The 15,504-nt window shown below is 38.5% G+C and overlaps 1 protein-coding gene across 5 annotated transcripts in view; it reads right to left on the bottom strand.

Annotated features, from left to right (window-relative positions):
* Positions 1-14,802, bottom strand: part of LOC104321324 (vasculin-like) — a 42,394-nt gene extending 27,592 nt beyond the window's left edge. The window contains exons 1-4 of one of the 5 annotated variants that reach the window (XM_069774887.1): positions 14,606-14,801; positions 12,774-13,812; positions 11,907-11,974; positions 2,432-2,551 (exon numbers count right to left, since the gene is read on the bottom strand). In XM_069774887.1, the coding sequence (XP_069630988.1) occupies positions 2,432-2,494 (63 nt within the window). In that variant the 5' untranslated portion in view covers positions 2,495-2,551; positions 11,907-11,974; positions 12,774-13,812; positions 14,606-14,801. The other 4 variants (XM_069774891.1, XM_069774888.1, XM_069774889.1 and 1 more) reach the window with 4 other exon arrangements.
* Positions 14,803-15,504: the final 702 nt, after the last annotated feature.

Below are 15,504 nucleotides of genomic sequence, written 5' to 3'. Positions count from 1 at the left end.
CTAATGCAAGTTATCAGTTTCAGACCTGAACTAAAGCTACTGAGCAATGGATACGCAGCTATCTCAGTAGACTTTCCTATATAAGTGACAGGGAGATGATATAAAAGCTTATCCTTAAGAGGAAATCATCATCAATAGGCGAGATGGATTTCAGTCAAGCAGTAATCTATATCAGTCACATTAAGAAAACTCATTTACAATCCCAGCTTCCTGGCATCAAGTTTTTCTAATGGGCATGGTGCTGTTGGGTTGACGGTTGGACTCAATCTTAAAGGTCTTTTCCAACCTAAACGATTCTATGATTCTAATGCTAGCCTTTACCTACGTAAGGGAAAGCCTCGTCTACCCAGGATCGAGGGGGAAACCAAACTCGTAAAGATGCAATAGATGCAAAGTGCCTCTTTCAGGGAAATAAAAACTGACCAGGCAGAGTTCAGTTTCTCCTTCTCAAGTCTAAATGTTGTTGATACCATAGCCTCATCCCAGCTCCATTCTGCATGAAACATGAGACACCTTGCCTTCCTCACCCCATTCTTCCTCTTCATCTCCATCCCTCTTACCTGCTCTTCTCTTCAGCTGCTTTGTTGAGATATGGGAAGCAGAAATAAACATCTATTCTAGGAAATGGAGGGGACAGGGAGCAGGGGGGCACAATATTTGAGACCTGTCTTGTAGAGGAATGACAGGATAAGCCTTATTCCGTAAACTAGGAATTACTACACATTGGGTAGGACCAAAAAGACTTTAAGTGTTTAACATCCAAATGTACTCTATATCACAGAATGCTGATCATTGAGGGAGGAGGTAATGCAAGGAAATAAGCTACATTTCAAACAATGAAGCACAAAGATTATAATGGAGAAAGCATACAACTACAGAGTTTTTGGAAGAGATGAAAGAAAGTCTATCTAAACTCCTTGAGGCAAAGATTCATGGAAGAGAACAGGATCCATAACATATGCTTGCAATGAAATTTCCCACAATTCAGGAATGAGGTGACAAATACAACACACACCCCAGATATATTTGAGTAGTACTGGGGTAGTGCTGGAACTTATTTTTATCCTGCTATATTGACACTTTAAGTATGCAGGTAAAGCTCTTCCAGCAGATTCTTGAAATATGTGGAGAAAGATTGTTTTGCAGTTGTGACACCATATTAAACTAAGCTCTGATTACTTTTCTGATTGAAAATGTATTTAAATTAGAAAAAGCAGATCAAAAGAGTTGAATATCCCAGAAATCTAGTAGAATGAAAACAGATTGCAGGAACCATCCTGGAACAGATAGGCCTGATGTTCCCTGAACAGCAACTGACAGTTGCTGATAGACTATACTAAACAAAGCAGCTAGCCAGATCAGTGTAGAAGAAAGATGAATAGAGCAATAAAATAAGGACATTCAGTGACCTGACTTAAAAAATGCATGTGTGTACGTGTGTGTGTGTGTAGACATATATAAATAAAGCAATGGGAACACAACTAATAGTGACAACTGACTGTGCATTTAACAATAGTACAAGCCTATTTCCATAAGTTTATAAGGGCTAAACATTTTCCATAGACATGAAAGACAGCAAGAAACTTACATAAATACATTAAAGCAAGGCAATGCCACTCTCATAGCTGCAGATATGGATATTGCATTCAAAAGATTATAATGAAGACAACAGGTCTACAAATAGGGAAATAAAACAGACAACAGGAGTGTAAAATATCCAGTGCTGCCTCTGCTTCTGCATTCACACAAATTAAGAAAGAGTAGAAGGATAGGCCAGAAAAAAAGATTCACGAGATAGACATATTCAAGACTTCCTAGAATACTTACAAATCCTAACGATTCAGATTGCTATTTCTTGTTTCCAAGCTGTCCCATTGTATAAAGTAACAGTAGTCTAGATGAAACCACCACAGTGAGAATGCACAACTATTTGAAAGAGCCACATGCTACCAGTAGTAACAAGCATCCCACCAGCAACTGAAGAGCCATTTCAGAAGGTCTATTTCAAAAGCATTTTTTTAATCACTTGGATGATAGGATTACACTTCTGTAAAATGCATAGGACACAGAGCAAAATCAGAAGCAAGAACATTAAGCACATGCGCCTGTCTCAGTTCTTCTAGCACAAAATACTATAATTCATTTTAAACTCCTGAAGAGGGCAATCTTAATCCAACAGCTCTGACTATGTGTCCGGGCACATACTTCTTTCCATGAACTCAGATGCTCAAGCAAAAACCCCTACAGGAGGTACGAGCTTGACAACCAAGATCCAACTATTTAAATCATGACAGCAAGACTTGCTAGATATCATCTGTTATCACCCTTCACATATTCATAAGGAGATTTGTATTTTTACTATGACTGAGGTTGACATTTAGACTTCTCTAATAATGAGACTGCCTGTTCAAAAGAACAGCAAAGAACATACCTTTGTTGATGACGGCAGAGTAGGAAAATTAAGCCAGGCTGGAGCAAAGTCATGCTGCGCCATTTAGGTCCAGTCTCTCCGAATCAATGAAACAAGGCTTCAGCACCTCATGGCAAGTCCCTGTAATTGGAAAAAACAAGAAATAAGTACTTTTCAGATGCTTACCTTACAAGAGGATTACACTTGTAGTGTTTTGATCATTATTTCCCTTCTGTTTTCTGGTATTATTTTCTCACACAGATCTGTTTTTAGAATCTAACTAGCCTCATCTCATTTATAACATCACATCTGCACTTTTATTACCGAAGTGTCACACTAATCAAATATATCACAGGCATCATGAAAATACAACTGTAACATTCACTCCTTTATTTCCTCTTATAAATGGGATGAAGCATCTTGCATAAGGTCTAATCAGAAAGCTGTGGCAAAATTAGCTTCTTGAAATATTTTCCGGTACTATCTAGAATGGATTGCAGGAGCTATTTCATTAGCTTCCTAGAAGCAGCTGATTTTTCAAATTAGTCCCTAAAAGTTAATCTTAGAGGCCATAGTAAAGTTCCTTAATAAGACTAGATGCTCAGGACCACCACAAGCCCCATATTTTCTCTAGATTTAATGGAAACAGTGTTTACATGTCCAGAAATACTGTCAAAATCCAGTAAAATTCTCTAGTTTGAAAACGGGCAAGAGAAGGTAATGGCTTAAGATAAAACCCAAGAGTACTTTTTCTACCCCATGCTCTCTCCACAGGTGGGAAAACATCTCTCAGTAAGCAAGAGATGCAAGATAATGCAAACTATATTACTTGAAGCTGAACAATAGCACAGAAAGGAAAGAAAGAGATGAAACTGCCTGAATTATAAGGGTATGCAAATCATGCTCTGCAGCTAGATACTGCAAAATTGTCAATGACTCAAAAGTATCTTAAGTATGATATACACATCATGGTTTAATGCCAGCCAGCAACTAAGCACCACACAGCCACTCACTCACTCCCCCCCACCCAGTGGGATGGAGGAGAGAATCGGGATAAAAGAAGTAAAACTCATGGATTGAGATAAGAACAGTTTAATAGGACAGAAAAGAAGAAACTAATAATGATAATAATAACAATAATAGAATTGGAATATACAAAACAAGTGATGCACAATGCAATTGCTCACCACTCGCTGACCGATGCCCAGTTAGTTCCTGAGCAGCGATCCACCCACAGGCCAAGTCCCCCCAGTTTATATATTAGATGTGACATCACATGGTATGGAATACCCCTTTGGCCATTTTGGGTCAGCTGTCCTGGCTGTGTCCCCTCCCAACTTCTTGTGCCCCTCCAGCCTTCTTGCTGGCTGGGCATGAGAAGCTGAACAATCCTTGACTTTAGACTAAACATTACTTAGCAACAACTGAAAACATCAGTGTGTTATCAGCATTCTTCTCATACTGAATCCAAGACATAACAGTATACCAGCGACCACAAAAAAAAATTAACTCTATCCCAGCTGAAACCAGGACAACACACTATTAGAAATTCAGCTAGTGAAAACATAATTAACATCCACATGCATTTTACAGGGAGACACAAATAAGCACATATTCCACATCTCTGCACAACAGAGTGCAGATCTGTTAGTGAGCACAGATGTAGTTCACTTTAAAGCTGCTGTAATTTGAGAAAGTTTTAGTAAGAGCTGTGGAATCTGAACTTGATAACTGAACCAGACTACTGCAGACTTCCAGTGACAGAGGAGAATGTTCCAACTTCTAAAAGGAAATGTAGCAGATTTGTAAGCATTAAACTGCACTACTACATTGAGCTGCTGGTTCTTTTTTATGCAGTGAGCTCATGCTAAAGTTTTTAGGTACCTCTGATACCAGAGTTAAACTATAAGGTAAGATGCACAAAATCCACTATCATTAAATAGAGACAAGTTTAAAAGTATGTGTCACCCAAATAACTTGTTATAAATTACCCTACTGAAGTCATCCAACACTCTCTTCTAAACTAACTTCAAAAGAAATCCCAGAGAAATTTTCTAAAGAATCCAATTATGTCAGACTAATAAAAAAAAAAAAAAAAAAAGGAAGTTCTAGAGTCACAGAACTGTCACAAAAATAGCTTCTCTAACAGGAACCAAGTTCACTTTTACTGATTAATCATGTTTAGCAATGGTATAGAAACAGATGCTAAATTAAGAAATAGCAAATTAAATGTGAACACACTACAGCAAGAAAAATATTTTTTTTCTCCTTCCCTCAGATACAGTTCTCATCTCCAAGCAAAAGAATCATGAAATTTTTAGAAAGTACTAAGACAGGTATCAATACTGGAAGATCAGCACAATAAAATCTTCAGACCAAGGCATTTACAGTCTAAAAAACAAATGGAGAGATTAGGTTTATACCGAATAAGAACATAACAAAGGATCCAAAAGGTATTACCAAGTTATTATTGGTGAATCGGCTATTAGGTATGGGACAACAAAAGCACTAACAATGTGATTTCTTAATAAATTAGCTTTACTGTTTTTAGAAATCTAGTCAAGCTTTCTAATACTACTATTTATCCAACTGCCATGAAAAGAGTTTATTCTTAACTTACTAACATCCCTACCTTTTACCTTCGCAAATAAATCAAGGGCTGAGGTGAGACTTGGTGATCACCAAGTATCTAAGGACTAGAAAGGTGTTTTTAACCAAACTTTGTCCACAGCTCATTGATACTGGGTATATAATTCTTCCCACAAAAATTATTCTAGAAGCAGATTCAAGTCTTCCCCATGTTCTCAGTTCTCCAACTAAAAGCTCTAAAAAGGTTTTTGATAGTGCTGCTGAGTCAGATGAGTCAATCCCTTTCCTCCAAAACAGTATAGTGAAGTGACAAAAAAAGAAGCCTGAGCCAAAACTAAACAATACTCAGAGTGCAAAGTCAGCAGCAGAATATCTGTAAATTTCAGTAAGCCCATAAAAGAAACTCTTTTAGGCCTAATTCTTCCAGCTAATTTTGTTAAAAGAACAATAACAAAAGCATAAATGTATTTTTTAGAACCAATTTCATAGGTTTACAGTTAAAGACTACCAAGAAAAGCAACTACTGAAGATACTGATCTCCACACCACTGAAGTAAAGAAAACACTTTCTCTCATCTGCTTGTACATAATATTGGTCTGACAATTAGACACAGGAAAATCGAGTATTTTCATTATTAAACCTTATTTACTCATTAACTTCTAAAAGGCACAAATACCCTATTCATAATTAATTTGGGAAACACATAGCAGGTCAGGAAAGGACAAATATCTTTTTTTTTTTTTAAAACTACATTTTAGAGTACACAGCCTACCCAGCTTTAAGTTGACAATACCATGTTTTACTGGGCTTCATACATACTCTCATAGATGCTACCTTTTTGGTGTTGCCAACAAGTTTGTCCTAGAATGTATTTTAATATAAAAATATTTTCACTACAAGCATGAGCTCTGTTTTGATGATCTAGCAAATATCTGATGGCTCTAGGATACACTGCAGTCTTAGGAAGATATTTTTGGTAAATTGAAAACAGATCACAAAAAGCGAGAATGGGATGTCAGCAAGACCACTCTGCTGCCACAGACAGGATTTGCTATGCTTAAACCCTTCATGATCAGCTTGGTTGCCAAACATCAGTTTGATTGATTCTTCGTTGCTTTCTAACTTAAGTTAGACCAACAACTGAGACTATCACTTTCTTCTGCAACATGTCCCAGTATTGAACTACTCTTGCATCACTGGAAAGGTTTCTTCTATAAGGTCTGACATAAGTCTTATTTCCTGCTATTCAAGTCCATTACTTCTTAAGCTATCCCCAGCAGAGACATTTCTGCATTCTGTGTCCCCCAAAGCACTTGCAACCTCTATTCAGATTCATAGTATCTACAAATTTAATAAGCATACACTCCATTTCATGATTGAAGTTATTAATAAATACTGAAGAGACTTCTTTAGAAATTCACTTGATACATCCTTCCAGCTTGACATCAAACAAGAGCTGCCTTGACAAAGACTGAGAAGCCACTAAGGCAAATAGGTAACATTGATCAACAATTTAGAAAAACACTTCTGCCTTTCAGAAACATGGGACTGTTCTACTTTTAAATAAATTTAAAAAAAAAAAAATCATTTAAAGTATTTGAATAAGTAAATAATATGCACTTGTACTAGCATTTACAGGAATTTGCTTTAATTATACTGACAGACCACGAAGAACTCATTTGTCTGCTAGCAAGCCTTCTCTTACACACACACACCACACAACAGATCAACTGCTGTTCATTTAAAAAAAAAAAAAAAAAAAAAAAAATCTTTTTCCCCTATGTTTATCAGGAGAGAAAAAAAAAACATAGGATGCTTACTCATTCTCATACCATTTGTCCTAAATTAGGGACTCTTGCCACCACAACTACATAAGTTACAGATTTCACTCTGCAATTTCACCCAATAGGCAGACTGGCAATACATGGCAGTACAAGCAATTGTATCACATCCTTATTAAGTCAGGAAGACAAACCAAGCATATATGAATTTCAGAGGGGCCCAATAAGCAAGTCTGTATGACATCTTAGAAAAGAGCAGCCATCTACAAGAAGGGAAGGGAGGCACACAATTTTCTATGAGGGAATTAAAACTGAATGTTCACTATCAGAGATATGTCAAATACCAACTGTACTGCATTTCACAACAACAAAGCAAGCAAGCTATTTGCCAAGGTCAATTTTTTTTTTCCCTGAAGCATCAGCAGCAGCAGGCAAAGTTCACACTAAAACAGAGCAACTCTGGAATAACAGAGCTACAGAATAAATTGACCCTTCAGTTCTCCCATCTTGGGCCAGCTTCAAATGTTTACTTCATCTGTTTAGCATCAGCCACAGAACTACAAAGTTTTGCTCTGAATTAGGCAAAGAAACTATATGCTCAAATCCTAACCATCAGACTACACAGTCTCTCTTCTTCATAAACAGAAATGTTCAGGATTTTTCCTCAACCAAGCAGGCCATTAAAATAACCTGCTCCATCAAAAGTTTTTTCCTTCTGCCACAAAAAAGCCCTCACATTTTCTTTTAAACTGAAAATTTCTTGTGATAAAATATCCTTCCCTGTTATCTCTAGTCAAGAATAGCGCTAATTTGAAGTTGGTAAGTGTAAGCTTTAAATAACACTTTTGTTTAAACCCCACACATCTCAATTTTTATTCCCCTTCAAAAACACAGCTTACTCTGTCATTCATTTAGTTTGAACAAAGCAAAACAAGCTAATTTCAAGTTGTTATTTTGCTATTCAAAATTTGTATGTTAATAAAAAAGAATATTCAAACCCTAACACAAGCTTTACGGAGTTTTTGAAAATGGAAATAGTTCTACTGATCACAAACTGCTGCAAAAGCATGACAACTACTTGAACTAAAGAGTATTTATTTCCCTTATTTTCTCTCCAGGTAAATGCACAGCCACAACAAAAGAATAAGCTTCAATCTTTACAACCAACCTTTTAACACTTTGAAAGGAAAATGTGTCATCATCATCCCCCCACATTTCAGTGTAGAAGAGGGTTTACGGACTTATGATAATTTACAAACAAGGTTAAGTTTGGATATGGTCTCTCAAGTTATTTGGTTCTCTAAAATTTATTGTCAAAAGACTCACACCTCCAATAAAAGGAAAGGGAGTTGAACCTTTAAAGGTCTTCTCTCCCACTAGTTCAACAGACATTAAAAAGTTCCGAACAATTCAGCTGAAGCCTCTTCTTTCTCAACTGTGCTACTGCAGAGCAAGTAAAATCTCCAGGTTTAGTCTCACTGTCCCCACCATCCAATACAGAACTATTCTGATGAGTATTCTAACAGTGGACAATTAGGAAGTATAAAAGAAAATATCTATTCTTTTAATTTACCTTCTTGCCTCATCTTTAAAAAAAAAAATATATGAGAACTAAGGCTTCCTATAGAACACTGAGGATGGGACAAAGTCCTCTGTCAAATCTGAACACCTCAAAAAAATCTTATGACATGCCAGGGTATGAGAAGTGTATGGAATCAAACTGTAACAGTCAATTTTTAACCATAAAAAGCCAACACATTCTTTAGTACCGACACAGCCCTAAAACCTAGCTTTACAGTGACTTAGCAAAAACAAACAAAAACACCTAAGAAAAACCCACCTTCATTTCTACTTAGGGCTCAAGTTCCTTATGTGAGGATGAATCAACTAAAGTGCACTCGCTACCTTTGTTTTGCATAAGGATCTAGAATGTCGGAAGACTTGGTGGAACACTGGTGTTCTAAAAATCCCAACCACTGCCCCTTATCATATGGTCCCCTTTCTGTATATAGATATGGTTCACAAGCAACAGGGTTTACATCACTTCTGTGAATCAAATATTATTGTCACAAAAATCAAAACATCTTTTAGGAAATGTTTTAGAGAGAGACAAAGTTAATGAGAGAGCTTAGAATACCTTGATCATTACTTTTATCCAAAAAAGTTTTCCTTCTTGCACTGTACCAAAATGTAAATTAAAAAAAGCTAACTATGTTGTAACACAGAAAAACTTCATATTTGAAGGTAAACTACAACCAGGTTCCTCCTGCTTGAAATCCTACACTTGCAGTACCATTTAGCAGAAAGCTGGATAAACACTAATCTCTTGTCCTCTGCAAGGTTCAAAGTCCAAAAGCTGAAGCATTAGTGCACTAACATCACCACCCAGTTCAGCATACATTATGTAACAAAATCACCAGGAATGCTTTTGCACTTTGGAGTCTTCACAAGGATCTGAAGAAAAAGCAGTTGAAAAAGGTGGCAGTTTTAAAATATCCTGAGCATATAAAGCAGAAAAATGATTCTATATAATTTCAGCTGTTTCCCAGACTATGTTTACCCAAAATATGAAAGGAGATGATTGTGGAAGAGTTGATGGCACCACATAGGCCATTATCATCAGTCACTGTGTAATACTAATGCTCAAAACCACACAGTAACAAAAAAAAAAAAAACAAAACAAAAAGCATGCCAAGTATCATTCAAGTTTGCTTATAATAAGGTCTGCAAATAGTTCTCCTTGCAGGACAGAATTTACTCCTAGTACTAAAAAATAAAGAACTAAGAGCAACTTCCCCAGAAGTTATTGATGAACTATCACTGTCAAACTGTTTTATCCATACATTTTAAACGGAAGAATCTCACTAGAATGGATAAAAGAGCTTAACATACATTAGCTTGTGAAGTACTAACAAAGCTAAATATCTACATGATTTCCCTATATCATTTTACAGATTTAATTCCACTTAAGCTTTGCTGCAAGTTTAAACTCTGCTTACTCTTAAAAGCTTCCACCAGCAGTTTTTTTCACACAGCAGAGCAGCCTACACCATTCAAGACAATTTCTCAATACAAAGGTACCCATTTTAGGATTCTACCAGAATAAACGCATCAGTAAAAGAGCCAAGCTGCTGACAGTTATTCCAGTACAAAAGCTATGTTTACATCAAGGCTTAAAGTATAAGCTCTCTGGGGCAAGGACCTTATCTTCATAGTTGTCTGCAAACCACTTAACAGACTGTCAGCATTATACAAATAAAAATCTAAAGAAGGAATTAAAGTGGACTAGCATACTAGGCATTTTCTCCTCAGTGGTCCTCACCCAAGTATGAATTTTGCTTAGGGTACAAGGGCACAGCTGTAAAACATGCCTGAATTGGTGTCAAATACATATGCATACAAATAAGAACAAATGCACTTCCCAAGTGCAAACACAGTGAAAAGAAAAAAAAGAATTATCCTACCAGCAACCAGAAAGATGTAAAGAAAGAGTTAATTTAATAAAGCTAAAAAGCAAACTCTTCAAAACATCTAGAAGAGAAAGAGTCCAGATAAAGATGTCACCCAAAATAGTAAGTGGAGGGAATGCAGTTCCTTGATTTCAGTGAGAACCTCTTATCAAGAGGTAAAAGTATCTCATAGCACTGAAAGCTAATAGCTTGAAATAAGACAGACATCACTTTTTCTATGGTTTAAGAAGCAAGTACTTGTATTACTATGTTTATGGCCATATAATAGACAAAATCTAATGAAATAGCCACTCACACCTGAATTCTTCCCATTTACCAAGTGTTTTCAAGCAAAACAGACTAACGCAACTAAAAGAACAAGGAAGATAACTCTATTCTGTTAGTTTGGTTCCTTTACATGTGGCTCAGTTCATTCAGTCAATCCCAGCCACATTGAGACTCGACATAGAAGAGCCCCAAGCCACAACCATGAGAGATTACAGAAGACTCCTATTCATGTTCCAGTTTCCATGTTTTCAAAACAGAAAAATTGAAATAGAAGTTATAACAACAAAACAGCAAAGCCATTCAAAGAGAGCAAAATACTAAAGCTAAATCAACTTTTAGATACTGACAAGACAACACACAGAACAGAACTACTTCAGTGAGCCTAAGAATTTAAAATACTTCTTTAGGTGCAAGTCTTTCATTTACGGTCAAAATAACAAGTTACAGGAGAAAAAAACCAAAAAACCAAAAAAACAACACTCTAGTAATCTTTAGATGCAGTTTCACATGTTTAAAATTACTTTTCTACAAGGCTTTAACACAAGCCATCTTCCCAAACATCTTTGCAGTGCCCTTAGAGAAAACCATTTTTTTCATTAGCTCACTATTACTAATACTTCAGTATTGCAGAATCTCTGAAAAATTTTGGAAAAGGTCATGACTAAGGTAAATGTGTGTCCTGGTTTTGGCTGGGAGAGAGTTAATTTTCTTTCTAGTAGCTGGTATAGTGTTAAGTTTTGGATTTAGTATGAGAATAATGTTGATAACACTGATGTTTTCAGTTGTGGCTAAATAGTGTTTAGACTAAGTCAAGGATTTTTCAGCTTCTCATGCCCAGCCAGCAAGAAGGCTGGAGGGGCACAAGAAGTTGGGAGGGGACACAGCCAGGACAGCTGACCCAAAGTGGCCAACGGGGTAGTCCATACCATGTGACATCATGCCTAGTATATAAACTGGGGGGAGTTGGCCAGAGGGGTGGGCACAGATCGTTGCTCAGGAACTAACTGGGCATTGGTCGGCAAGTGGTGAGCAATTACATTGTGCATCACTTGTTTTGTATATTCCAATCCTTTTATTATTATCATTTTATTATTGTTGTTATTATCATTATTAGTTTCTTACTTTCTGTACTATTAAACTGTTCTTATCTCAACCCACGAGTTGTTTTGGTTTTTTTTTCTGATTCTCTCCCCCATCCCACTGGGTGGGGGGGAAGTGAGTGAGTGGCTGCATGCTGCTTAGTTGCTGGCTGGGGTTAAACCACGACAATGTGTCACCTTTACCAGACACTCAGTTTACAGTCTACCCGATAATGCTTTAATTATTTAAAACTTTGATTATTCATAAAGTGGGGTAGGGGGGAGAGAACTTAGTAAAATTATCACTGACTTTTGAATTAAGTTGTTCTGTCCATCTTAATTTTCTTTGAGGCAGTAGTAATCCAGCTGAAAGCAAACCTACAAAAAAATATATTGTAAATATATTAATTTCCACATTTAAACTATATCTATCTTCAGAAACATTTAACCACTACGGGGGGAAGGGGGCAGCAATACATCTAACAATAACATGTAAAATTGGTTAGTTCACCACTATATTTTGTTTTGAATCCTTCCAAAAGGGGGGGGGGGGGGGGGAGGAGGAGGGTGTTATGGTATACTTTCAAACGAGACTCATTCATTCCCATAATAGAATAGGAAATTACTCTGAACCCAACCTTAAAATGTCAACACATTAAAAAGTCAGTTTGCATAGGCAGTAAATTAATTTTGGTAATAAATACCTGGCTTCCATAAGTGACAAAGAACAGTGGAAGGAAATAAAAAAAAGCAATGCTACATTATCAGTAACTTTATGCTGCAAAAATGTCTAATGCAAATGGAAAGACTGAGATGCGCAAGTCATCCAGCAGACTTGTTCAATAAGTATAACAGCTCATTGTTGAGATTACAATATTAACATGAAGGATAAGTTACCTACGGATTCAGTCTAGATATACATATTTTTTAATCTCCCAGAAAAATCACACTCGTACTTACAAATTTCTCTTTGTAGCGATACATGTATTCTTCAAATTCTTAAACATATTCCATTAATTATTAAAAATGGCAAGTAAAAATTATATTCTGCAAGCTCATTTCAACATTCTCCAAAAAAAGCCCAACATCTTCTAGGCAGTAAATGTTACTGGTTTAACCATTCTACTAAAAATGTTTATTCAAGTGTAAATTGATTTATGAACACTACAACACTTACCTAATCCAAGAGGACTGCACAAGGTGTTAGTACTGCGTGACTTATATTTTTCCAGTTTGTTTTCCTTGAGATAATATCCAGAGTTCTTATCAATACTACATTCGTAGCTGTTTGACATAGATTTGACCTCACAGAAATCAGCTACCCATCCTTCTTGCTTACAGATTCTGCAAGGCTATTTCCAAAATTTGCCAAGTCTCTACCTTAAGGAGCTTTTTTTTTTCTGACAGCTGCTTGTCTATTCCATGTACATTTCACTATAAGAAGCATCAGCTACAGGTGAAATAAATACACTTTTTACACCACAAACTGTGAAGCCAAAAATCCAAATTTCACATCTGAACTGAGGAACGTTTCCTAGCTTCGGGTAACAGAGGCATTTGTAAACAACAGCTATCTGGATACCACCACATTGCTTATTGGCAACATTTTTCAACAAAAAAATAAAATATAAAAGAAAAAATTATAAACAAATTTATATTAGACACTTCATTTAGAAAATAGGTCTCACTGCGAAATGACAGAAGGCTATATCAGAAAATCTAAAAAATAAAATAAGGGTAAAAATATCTGCCATGAAACTTTTCAGCAACATCTACACAGTAACTCAGGCTGCATTTAACCTGGAGCCAGTTAACAAAACTGGTTATGCCTATGACTCAGAACATTGCTTGGAAGAAAAAAGTAACTAAAAGCAAAACAGTGCTTTATTTTGGCAGTTGAAGTATTCAGAACTTGATAAATTTAGCCATGTATCCATGCCACGTGGACAAAAGCGTCCAAGGGTGAGGCACTCTGCACTGCTAGAAAGAAAAAGCTCACGACTTCAAACTTCCAATTCACTTCTCAGATGCCTAGTGATTGTTTCAGAAGTCTTTTCAGGAGGAAGCACTTGGACAAATAATCCCAGATCAGTGTCCGATATTTCTCCCCTTTCACAAGAAGCAACTGGTGCAGGATGGTTTCCCCCTTTTTTCCTCCCTACCAGCTGAAGCAAAAGGCTCCAAGTATCCAGGACTGTATTTGTAACCCAAATTGCCTACGGGAAAAAGAACCAGAACAATCAGTTTTCCCTTTTGAAATATGAATTGGCGTTAAACAAGTACATAAATCTGAATTTTTAAAAGCAAACGCACATGTAATCAGGAAGCCAAACCCGAGTACAGAAGCCTCAGTTAAACATTCACTCACATCCTGAAGAAAGCTGCCTATCAGTGAAAACGTTTTCCTGTTTATAATTTCCGAGAATAAAAAACAACCGGAAAGAGGCATTTCTTATTTTATTCGGAAAGATAAATGATCTGCAGGAAGCACCTGGGGAGGAAGGCGCTGACCTGGGCCAGGGACACCGAGCTTAAACACAGAACAAGCCCAGGGGAGCGGCGGGAGCCGCCTAGGGGAAGCCTCACCGCTTCGGGGTCGCCTGCCTGTGAAGTGCGCAGGCAGACCTCCAGCTCCCCGGCCCCAACCGGGCCTTTTGTTGCGGCGCCGCGGCGGGCCCCAGGAAGGGCTCCACCAGCCCGCGCTGGGCGCTCGCCCTAATTTCCAGGGGTGCCGCGGCCCGCGTTCAGGCACTCACCGGCCGCGCTACCCCCACGCAGCAGCAGCCGCCACCGCCACGCCAGGAGCAGCTCCCTTTGCCCTCCCCGAGGGCGGGCCTCGCCTCGCGGCGGGGGAAGGAACGGGGCGGCCCTTCCGCGCCTCCTTCCCCGGCACCAACGGCCCACCACCACCAGGCCACCCCCCAAGAACCTTGGGAGCCCCAGACGCGAGAGCGACGCGAGAGCGACGCGCGCGCGCGCGCGCACACACCCCCCCGCCTCCCAGCTCACCTCACTCCCAAAATGGCGCCGCTCCGAGCCGCAATCTTCTGCGCGCCCAAGCCTCGCAAGATCGGGCGCGCGACCCCGCGGGTGTCTGGGGCGGAGCTTCCAGGTCGCCACCGAGGGTGCGACCCCGCCCTGCTGGCGTGAGCCCCCCTGCCGTGACGTCACGGGAACAATCCTGAACGTTCGCGTGGGGTGGTGAGGGAATCCCCAGAGTGCGCCCCACCTGTGGAGTCCCCGGTGTCGCCGTAATTAGCCGTGCGGCACCACAGCTCTACGGTGTTACTCTTACCGGCACCAGCAACTGCTCGGGAGTGATTCAGAGAAATTGACTCAATAGTTTGATTAACTATTAAGTAGGTATTCTTTATTGGCAGCGCTGGATGCACGGGGGATCGCTCCACCTATCGTGCACACCGTTGGGTCTAATTGTGCAGGTTAAATACATGTTCTACATACATATTCACTAGATTTCTGAGAAATGTTATACATATTAATTAGTTTTCCGGGAAACTATTAGCATATGCAAATGTCCTTTACGCAGGCGCATTGAAGGTCTCTGGTGGTCTTCAGGAGTCCTCTGGTGGTCTTCCATAGTCTTCCTCACTTGTCCGCTATTTGACCCTTCTCAGGTGATTCTGCGCAGTATGGTCTTTTACATGTTTTAATACATCAGTGCTCGTTAGTGCTCTTATTATCTAAGTTTTCATTAGTGGTGTAAAAACCATATGATTAGTTTAAGCTAAATTATCTACAAGGACGGGAACAAAGGCAGGAGTTCTTATCTTTTCTGGCCCTATCTATTCAAGCAAGGCCTCTACTTGTGCCTTCTCAACAAGATCGTAAATTTATCAAACATTTAATTAAGTTTTGTGATTGTTCATGGTTCCTTCTTGCTCATCACT

The sequence above is a fragment of the Haliaeetus albicilla genome, chromosome W (assembly GCF_947461875.1).
Source record: "Haliaeetus albicilla chromosome W, bHalAlb1.1, whole genome shotgun sequence".
In the NCBI taxonomy this organism is placed as follows: domain Eukaryota; kingdom Metazoa; phylum Chordata; class Aves; order Accipitriformes; family Accipitridae; genus Haliaeetus; species Haliaeetus albicilla.
This window is presented reverse-complemented; position numbering and strand designations above follow the sequence as displayed.